The 10,008-nt window shown below is 39.9% G+C and overlaps 2 protein-coding genes across 2 annotated transcripts; both read left to right on the top strand.

Moving 5' to 3' along the window:
• Nucleotides 1-74: 74 nt before the first annotated feature.
• Nucleotides 75-564, top strand: LOC132827774 (V-type proton ATPase subunit G 1-like). The gene has a single exon (XM_060844479.1). It carries the CDS (start codon nt 86-88, stop codon nt 440-442), a length of 357 nt encoding a protein of 118 aa, XP_060700462.1. The 5' UTR covers nt 75-85; the 3' UTR covers nt 443-564.
• Nucleotides 565-6,755: 6,191 nt separating this feature from the next.
• On the top strand, nt 6,756-8,800 carry socs3b (suppressor of cytokine signaling 3b). The gene is made up of 2 exons (XM_060844849.1): nt 6,756-7,392; nt 7,923-8,800. Exon 2 carries the CDS (start codon nt 8,010-8,012, stop codon nt 8,625-8,627), a length of 618 nt encoding a protein of 205 aa, XP_060700832.1. The 5' UTR covers nt 6,756-7,392; nt 7,923-8,009; the 3' UTR covers nt 8,628-8,800.
• Nucleotides 8,801-10,008: the final 1,208 nt, after the last annotated feature.

Here is a 10,008-nt window from a genome sequence, read left to right as displayed (position 1 = left end):
TCCCTGATTGGTGCAATTAATCTGGTCCAATCAGGGAACCCTGGCTGACAGATATAAACAGAAATGTGGAGCGTAGCCGTTGGAAATGGCGAGTCAGTCGCAGGGAATTCAACAGCTGCTTCAGGCCGAGGAACGGGCGGCGGAGAAGGTGGCTGAGGCTCGAAAACGAAAGAATCGCAGATTGAAGCAAGCAAAAGAGGAAGCTCAAGCTGAGATTGAACAGTATCGCCTGCAGAAAGAAAAGGACTTTAAAGCTAAGGAAAATGATGCACTTGGTTCACATGGTAATTCTGCAATTGAAGTTGACAAAGAAACCCAAGAGAAAATTAGTGAAATTGGAGCAAGCTATGAAGAGAGCAAGGAAGTTGTCTTGAATACTCTTCTTGGTTTGATTTATGACATTAAACCAGAAATTCATGTAAACTTTCGCATTAATGGTTAGAACTGCAATGTAGTTTTGCCTTAAGGAATAAAAGCAGCTGGTGGAATAGCAATATTTTGTAATATTACCATGATTATGCAAACTTATTTGTGCAGCATTTATATTTCTCAATAAAATCTGCATCAGATGAACTTTGAAAAATAAACAGAAATGTCAGTCCCTGCCCTCCCTTCACTGTTTGATCACACAGTATTGCCCCTGAGAAGCGAGCTGCTTGTCACAGGCCACTCGGGTGTTTTCCTATCTTCCTGGTGGTGGAAATTGAATAAAGACTCGTGCACTTTGTGTCTCTCACTGTGTCTCACACCTGCACACACACACACACACCATGGGTGCTGGGGAAAAAATAAGCACTACTGCAGTTAGGCAGTAGTGTGGGGGTTAATTTAAAAAAAAATTTTAAAAATTAAAAAAAAACAGAAGCGTCAGTCCCTGTCCTCCCTTCACTGTTTGATCACACAGAATTGCCCTGAGAAGGGAGCTGCTTGTCACTGGCCACTTGGGTGTTTCCTATCTTCCTGGTGGTGGAAATTGAATAAAGACTCGTGCACTTTGTGTCTCTCACTGTGTCTCGCACTTGCACACGAAAGGGGGAAAAAAAAGAAAAGAAAAAGAAAAAGAAAACAAAAAAAAATTAAACAGAAGTGACAGTCCCTGCCCTCCCCTTCACTGTTTGGTCACACAGCATTGCCCCCTGAGAAGGGAGCTGCTTTTCACTGGCCACTCGGGTGTTTCCTTTCTTCCCGGTAGTGGAATATAAATAATGATTTACAACCTTGTTGTTTCTCACTTGGTCCAAACCCCACACACAAAAAAGAAGAAAAAAAAGTGAAAAGACTTTTAAAAAGTAGAAGTGTCAAAGTTTCTGTCCACCATGAGAGCTAGCTCTGAGAAAGCCGAAACATTGACAAGTACTATGCACGTGTAAATGAAGGGTAACCTAGTGACGGGATATCAGCCTCTGTGGAGTTATTTCAGTGGGAATCAAACCTGGGTCCCCAGAAATTTATCTACATCTCTGGATTAATAGCCTACCATTAATAGTACTCGGTGATTGTCTCCCTAGTGCAGTCATTCTTATTATAATTCATTGTGACTTATTTTAAACATGTAACATATGAAATGCTGCTAAGTGTAACTTGATGAAAAGGGCTTTTATTTTTGCATGCAAACATTGTAGAAAAGATGCCAGAATCTCAGAGCCAAAGACATGAATATTCTTGCTGAGGTACAACAGAAATCTTAGACTCTCAACGTTAAGGCACCCGTGAGAAGTGAAAGCATTGCCGGGGAGAAGATATTCACTACAGTCACTCCCATTAGCACTGTGCCGAGCACAGGAGATCAATGCTGTCGGTGTGAAACTTCAAATCCTATGTTTTTAGGCAAAGAAGTGAGCTTCACATGGAAAGGTGCTCTTGTTAAAATTCTATGAAATGTCATAAAATGAAATTGTCTTGGAGCTGGCTCTGACAATGAATCTAGTGTTTTCTTTAAATTAGAAAATGTGTGGCCTTTAGATTTTAGCAAGAGTAATGAAATGTATCACAGATGGCTCAGCATGATCCATCAACTGAACTGCATCTGGCTGCACATGATGCTCAACCAGATCATCCCTTTCCACCCCTATTTAATTTCAAAGGTGAAGGGTTTGTGATAACTTCTACAAGGTCCATGGGAAATCACTGATTAATCTCCTCATGGAGCTCATTGAGTATGAGTTTGGATAACAGGCATTGGCCTGCCCTGGTGCCTAAAAGAACAATGGGGGCCTTGTGTTGCAGTAGTAGTCTCCCTATCTCTGAGCCAGGAGACCTGGTTTTAAATCCCATCTGCTCCAGAAGTATGTAATAACATCTTTGAATGGGTTGATTAGAAAGTCCCTTCATTTTGATAAAGAAAAAAGCCTCAGGTACTGGTGACTTCATGGTACTTGTGTTCCATTGATAGCCCCAATCATCTGCAGAAACACAACAATCCTGTGGCATGCAATAAACTGTCCTTCATCCTAAGTTGGGGCATGTCAGATTTAATAATATTCAAAGTCCTATCAAAAATGCAGGCCCCTCACACCAGCATTTCTTCATTCAACATCACATGGAGACATCCAATTTACCAACTCCTGATGAAGCAATGTACCATTGACACAATTCCTCAGAAATCATTTCATATGAAATCCTCTGTGTGTACATTGTCTGGATTAGGTATTTGTTCCTATGCACAAGAAATCGAAATGTTTTCCTTTAGAAGTTCCTGTATTTGCATCATAACCTCATCATTAACAATGTAATGGCAGTGAGATCTCCTGCTAAAAGTTTCAGCACTGGAAGGATTATAGAATACCTATTAAAAATGAGAGATAAATCCGCTTCCTCTTCTCTCGCATATATTGTACAGAGTCATACAGTTACAGAGATAAACAGCACGGAAACAGACTCTTCAGTCCAACCCGTCCATGCCGACTAGATTAATCTTAGATTAATCTAGTCCCATTTGTCAGCACTTGGCCCATATTCCTTCCTGATGAAGGGCTCTTGCCCAAAACGTAAATTCTCCTGTTCCTCAGATGGAGCCTGACTTACTCTGCTTTTTCAGCACCACACTCTTGACTCTGATCTCTAGCATCTGCTGTCCTCACTTTCTCCAAACCCTTCCCAAAGATATACCCACATTGTCTCTTTACCCTATCCATGCTGTGTGTCAGAAAGTAACAGCGTGAATTATGAAATGCTGCACAACTCTTATTATGTGTGTTCTCAAACTGTTATAAAGATCAACATTATAGACATTCAGCACTGAAATACATGATGCAACATCGCAGAGCAACATTGCATTAGTAATTTAAATATTCTTAGCAGCAATACAGAAGACAGCTAAAAAGCTTCTTTTTAAAAAAGCTTTCACTATGCAAACTTTCATTAGATATGGTCTCAAAACTTAAAAGTCCATAGTATGTAACATCACAGAAGCCAGTTGAAAGGCATTGAAAATACTGGTAAAAGAAATCTAAAGAAGCTGGAAGCTGGCTTTCCTGCTTTATCAGGTTCCAAAACAACGTGTTAAAAAGTACTGCTACTTACTTATGATGTTGCCATTTTCTGGTTCCCCCTAACACAATAGGAAATTCTATCATCTCATACAGACATCTTTGAGGCATAACTGGCAGACACTTTTGTAACGATGAAACTCGGGATCTTTGGGGTGCATAGAATATGAAGTTTTAAGCTCAGATCTAGGCTACATACAACCTGAAAAAGCAGCTGCTGACAAAAGATTTGGAACCACTGACAAATGATGGAACAAATGATGGGGTCACTCTTCCCAAAGTGCAGCTCAAGCATTTCTGGTGTCTCTATTATTTAATATTTGATATTTTAATATTTGTATTTAGGCCCAGAGTCTTTCATGGTGGTTAAAAGTCTGGTGGAAAAACAAATTTGGATATTGTGAGCATATGGAAGATCATTCGGAATGACTATGATGCTATTGAAGATTGGCATTTAGGAGTGTGACTCGGGTTTCTTTGTAATTTTGTAATCATGAGTCTATTTTGATGACAAGTTCTACTAGTGAAGTTTTGAGAAGTTTTGAGAAAGACAATTTTAAATCATGATTCCTTTGAGTACTATCCTGAACCAGAAACATGCTACAGGGAGGAAATCTACATGAGAATATTTTTAATGTGTATAATCTCAAATAGATATGTATCAGTAAGGTCTAAAAGCTGAAGTCGATAGTAATGTGCTTGCTCCCTCTGGGAATAACAACTAGTGGGTCAAGAAACAATAATGAGATTTTACTTAGGTACAATTTTCATTTAAATGAAATCTGAACATTCTTTATATTTAATAATAAAATGCCTATGATGCTTCAGCATTTGAAGTGTTTGGCATTTATAATAAAGCATTCAGGTTATATTTGGGTCCTTAGTTATATTAGCCATGATCAGGTATTACTGCTTTACACTAACTTGATGCCACCACACTTGTTACAAATCACAGCTTAAATATTTTCCATTCTGAAACTCTTTAAATATAGTAAGCAACACATTATGTAATCTATATGATCTCTTCCATGTGAAAGTGTATGGTAACTTAAAATTGACAAAATCAGTTTACTGTACATTAACATTTTTATGAAAGCCAACTGGATGGTCTCAATCCATATTTCATTAGCTCAAGAGTTTTGATAATGTATACGTCATTCATTTCTGATGTGCTAGAGACTTGAAAGTACTATTAAAATGAAGAAAATGCAAAATCCTTCCCCATGTTGGAGGCTGAGGGGTGAACTTGTCGAGGTTTATACAATCATGAGGGTCATGGACAACGTGAATAGCCAAGATTTTATTTTCCCAGGGTAAGGCAGTGCAAGACTTAGAGCATAGGTTTAAGGTGAAAGGAGAAAGATTTAAGAGGAACCTGAGGGGCAACTTTTTCAAGCAGAGAATGGTGCTTGTATGGAATGAGCTGCCAGAGGAAGTGGTGGAGGATGGTACAATTACAACAGTATAAAAGCATGTGGATGGGTAGATGAATAGGAAGGGTTTAGAGGGATATGGACCAAAGCAGGCAGTTTGTTCTGTGCTCAGCATGGATGAGTTGGACCGATGGGTCTGTTTACGTGCTGTATGACACTTAAAACCAAAAACATGGAAAAAGTCAGAGGAGAAAGTAATGCTGGAGATCAGACGCCAAGAGTGTGGTGCTGGGAAAGCACAGCAGGTCAGGCAGCATCCCGGGAGCAGGAGAATCGACATTTCGGGCATAAGCCCTGCTGATGAACGGTGTATACCCGAAACCTCCAATCTCCTGCTGCTGGGATACTGCCTGACCTGCTGTGCTTTCCCAGCACCACACTCCTGATGTAGAAAAAGTCCCATTAGTTTTGCAAATATCAGATGATGAAACTTTTCAATAATCAAGATTACGATTTAAAAAAAGTCCATTCATAAATTGCTGTGGGTTTTTTTCTTACAAATATAGCAACTTTAAACGTTTATTTAATCCATAAATAACGAGACATTTTATTTCACAAGCCGCGTTTTGCCAGAATTTCTACATGGTTTATTTAGGTACAAACGAGTAAACTTTGCTCAGTAAAAATAGAAACATTTCTTCCCTAACAGAATAACCTGGAACCGTAACTTGGTGCCTTCTGGAGAAATGGAAAATGTGCGAGTATTTCTTCCGCACCGCGTCGGGTTACTCCATGTGCCACCCGAGATTAGGGAATGAATCATATTTCAATTATTGCTCGGCGCTTGCTCTTCTCAGAAGCGCCGTTCACATTTCGAAAGCGGAATTTGGAAAGTCCTTCTGTTGTCTTCGAAATCTAGGCAATCTCCTTGCCTCTCCCCACGGTTCATGCTTGGAAGCCAAGTTTACAACTTTCACAACATTCCCCACGTGAAGAGGATACGGGAAGAACCCAGCTGAGAAGCTCTGGGTTCCGCTTCCAACATTCAAGGACTCTCTGAACACGATTGATTTCATCCCTTGTGTATTCATAATAACCAAAACCAGAAAGTGCTGGAAATACTTAGTAAGTCGGAGAAAAACAAGAGTGCACGTTTTGAGTCGAATATGACCCTTCTGTTCAAAATGTCTATAGATATTTTTTTCCCGGTAGCGCTGTTGAACTTTCGTTGTCTGAACACGTCAGGGAATAAGTTTGTTTCTGTGATTAAGTTAGTTTAAGTGACTTCGAGCGGAAAGGGAGCTTGCAAAAGTGAGGAAAACAAGTAGCAATTCTCTCGGACTTTGAATAGAGAGGGGCGATGCAATGTTGCCATGTACCAAGTGATGGCGCCACTAGTTCTTTGTGACAAGACTCGAGAGGTGGCAGTAGGAGCGGCTTCGTGACAATTTACATAGAATTAGTTACACTCATCCAACCCTACCAAAATAGAAAAGAGGTGCTGAGCCACTTGAGAGGCTTTCTCTGGAGGGCCATTCGTTCTGCTTTCTGATGCATTCCGGGCAGATGCCAGGGATTTCTCTTCTCCCCGTTTTACCAGTTCCTTATTCAGAGCAAAATTCCACTCTTACTGAAGGTCAGAGCCTGCAGTTCCGGGATAACTGATCCATTACGCGAATAAACAGCCGGGCGGGAGGGAAGGCAAGAATAATGGGCAGACTTTTGAGAATGAGAAACAAGAGAGTGAGTCAAAAATATCGCAAAAGGAGACGGAGGAAAGCATTACACATTGTGAATGAAAGAGAGAATGAAATTACAAGCGAGCTCTGACAGAGGCAAATTACTGGAAGAGGGTGTCTAACATTGGGCCGCCTAATCTTTTATGAATCGAGGACAATATACCACGTTTGTAAATCATTGCTAGCAGCAAGTGACAGGCAGGAGGGGGGTGAGCCCAGGTTAGAGAGGGGAATCTAAGAGTTACTCTCACCTTCTAAGAATGAAAACACTGATTCAGACTCCCCCAGAACTAGTTCAAAATCAATACCCGTAAAGGAGCGTATTCTTTAGACACTTCCCTTTTCTGGCAAATCGCCCATTTTTTTCTTTTTGAATCACGTTGTTACCAGAACTAATGCATTTCCAGGAACGCGAGGGGCGGAGCTTGAACACAATATAAAGGCAGGCTCCCAGAGCAAGTCTGTTAGAAGGTATCAGAGAGATCGTGATAAGCACCGTTCTAGAGAAGTCTGGCAACCGTCTGATCGACCCACACACACAAACTTTATCGACTTCTTGAAATACATTTAAAAGGGCATTGATCTGAAAGGAGCCAAGCAGACGGAGTGCCTCTGGACGTAAGCATTTGTGTGGTTCACACACACACACACTGGCTCAGAGACTGTAAAAGAAAATTACCTTGGGTCCTCTCCACTGCCGACCTGAAACAGCTTCAATCCTCAGTTTTTTTTTATTAAAGAAGGATTTTACTGCGTTGATTTAAACAGGAATAAAAGAAGTTACAGTTGAAGGTAAGTTGCCTGGATTTCCTGTCAGTCCGTGCTTTGGAACTATTTCCCACCGCGTGCAGTTGGGAACTTCATGGGAATCTTCGATTGTAGTTTAGTGGGGGGTTTTAAAAGCAAGAATAGAATTGTCCTGGATTTTTTGTTGGGAACTTTTAATAAACACGGGGGGAGAAGTTTCATGCATTATGTGCTTTGAAAAGGTCATGTCTTTTCATGTTAGTGAGAATGTTAGCAAGGACATGAAAACAGTGCCGGGAACTCTAAGCAGGTTTACACAACATCTGAAACAAGACAAACAAACCTTTCAACTTCCACCGTTCCTACTGTTGTGGGAGTGAAAGTCTAAAAGGCTCGTTCGTTTGATCTTCAGATTCTGCTGAGTGAGACCAGCACTTCCATCTTTTGTTAAACAGCACGCTCTGTGAACTGAAAGTAGGCTCATCTACTGTAGCATTGCCTAGTTAAACGTAATGGTTAATACACATTCTAGTATCAGTTACTAACTGGCATTTTTTTTCTCTCTGTTTTCACAGAGGCGGGAAACCTATCAACAAGCCACTTATGCTTTAGCAGAAGTTTACAAATTCTTCCTGAACTTCCAATATTTGGACGTATCTGCAATGGTAACATACAGTAAGTTTGACGGGATGAGCCGTCCTGTCGATGTCCCCGCTCAAAGACTCTCTTACCGACTGAAGACGTTTTCATCCAAAAACGAGTACAACTTAATTGTGAACACTGTGCGGAAACTGAAAGAGAGTGGTTTTTACTGGAGTACAATGAATGGGGGGGAGGCGAACATCCTCCTTAGTCCCGAGCCAGTTGGAACTTTTCTCATAAGGGACAGCTCAGACAATAGGCATTTCTTTACCCTTAGTGTTAAAACGGAATCGGGTACCAAGAATCTGAGGATACAGTGTGAGAACTGTTCATTTTTCCTGCAAACGGACCCTAAAAGCACCCAAACCGTTCCTAAGTTTGACTGTGTGTTAAAATTGATCCACCATTATATGCCTTCAAAGTCTACAGACTCAGGGAATGTGAAGAGAGTTTATTTCATTTACTCTGGGGGTGACAAAATTCCTTTGGTGCTCTCCAGACCTCTCTCATCTAGTGTTTCAACACTGCAGCACCTGTGCAGGAAAACTGTAAACGGACATGTGGAGGTATCTGGTAAAGTTCAAGATTTGCCTGTGCCTGTCAGACAGTTCCTCAAGGATTATGACGCTCCAGTATAATCCTGAAATTGCCATATGAACTTTCGAAGAACCACATAGCCTCTTGGCTGGATAACTAAGCTTGAAGAAACAGAAACATTTGCACTCATTTTTTATTTATAAAAAAGTTTCAATAATTTATAATAAAATGCACTATTTTTAATGACAACAAAATTGCATGCTTCGTTTCTGAAATATGTCATCTGTTGCTGGTGGAGCTTTTCAACCAGATGGTGTTTAAAACATATAGTTTGAAACATATGTCAGACAAAGTGGAGTTCCAAATGTATATATCAATCACTGCCTTTACTTTGTCAGGTTTCTCCAAACACTATCATGTAAAAAGCACAAATCTGCTTTCAATCAGCCTCCAATGTTGTCCTGTTCCTTTTTTTTAAGGACCAACTTGGTATTACTGCTTTAGCAGACTACCAGAAAAAAAAGGCATGCTCTATATCACTCTTAGCTCAATGGAATAGTATTTGCATCCCATATGATTGTGGGGCCTAAGGTAGCTAACATATTAAACTAGTTTAAAACACACCAGTGTAGCAACATTTCATTAGGATAATCAGAGTACTGCACATTTCTAGCTGTTTTGACCGCACTGTAGTTAACCCACGCTGATATGTGGACAGATGCAAGTACTCAAGAACCAACATCACCATGTTTGAAGAGGTTTAATCCTGTGCATTGTTCGAACAATTTCAAGTGCTGCTATTTTCTGCAAAGGTTTCTCTGAAACAGACAGACTATTGACTTTCATTCAAAGCACCACCCCTCCGTTTTCACACATTTATTTCCTGTAGTGCTTAATTAGTGGCTAGAGTTTTTGTGTAAACATTTAATTGTGCTTTCTATGAATTAGAAGGATCTCTTACATGGTTAGAAAAGGACAAAAATATTATGTGTATTCAATGTATATAATTTCAATGATAAGCACTAAATTGGATTCCAAACAATTTATGTACCTCTTTTGCATTCAAAATCTAAGTTTAAAACTACACAAATTGATAATTCACAGAGAAGTATCCAAACTTAGCTGCATTTAGCACATAATACTTAATGGACCCTAGTAGAGCCCCTCGAACACCATTATCATAACCCCTATGGCATTTGGAACTGTGCATGTGATTCCATTAAAATGCTGTCCAATTTACAAATCTTTCATTCAATATAGCTTTAAAAGCCTATAGCAATAAAGCAGAATCTTCTATGCAATCTCTTTTTATGGTTGTACTAAGTGTTTAAAGGCTGAGTTTGTAATGTAAGCTATAACTTACAATGAACTCAGCTAGGTTGACCATGAAGGGAGTGCTTGTAACAGCTGGTAGTTATCCACAAGCAGCTGAAAGCTTCAATCATTGGTACTGTGTTGATGATTATACTCAAATCAATAGCT

This window comes from Hemiscyllium ocellatum, chromosome 25 (assembly GCF_020745735.1).
Source record: "Hemiscyllium ocellatum isolate sHemOce1 chromosome 25, sHemOce1.pat.X.cur, whole genome shotgun sequence".
Lineage (NCBI taxonomy): Eukaryota > Metazoa > Chordata > Chondrichthyes > Orectolobiformes > Hemiscylliidae > Hemiscyllium > Hemiscyllium ocellatum.
This window is presented reverse-complemented; position numbering and strand designations above follow the sequence as displayed.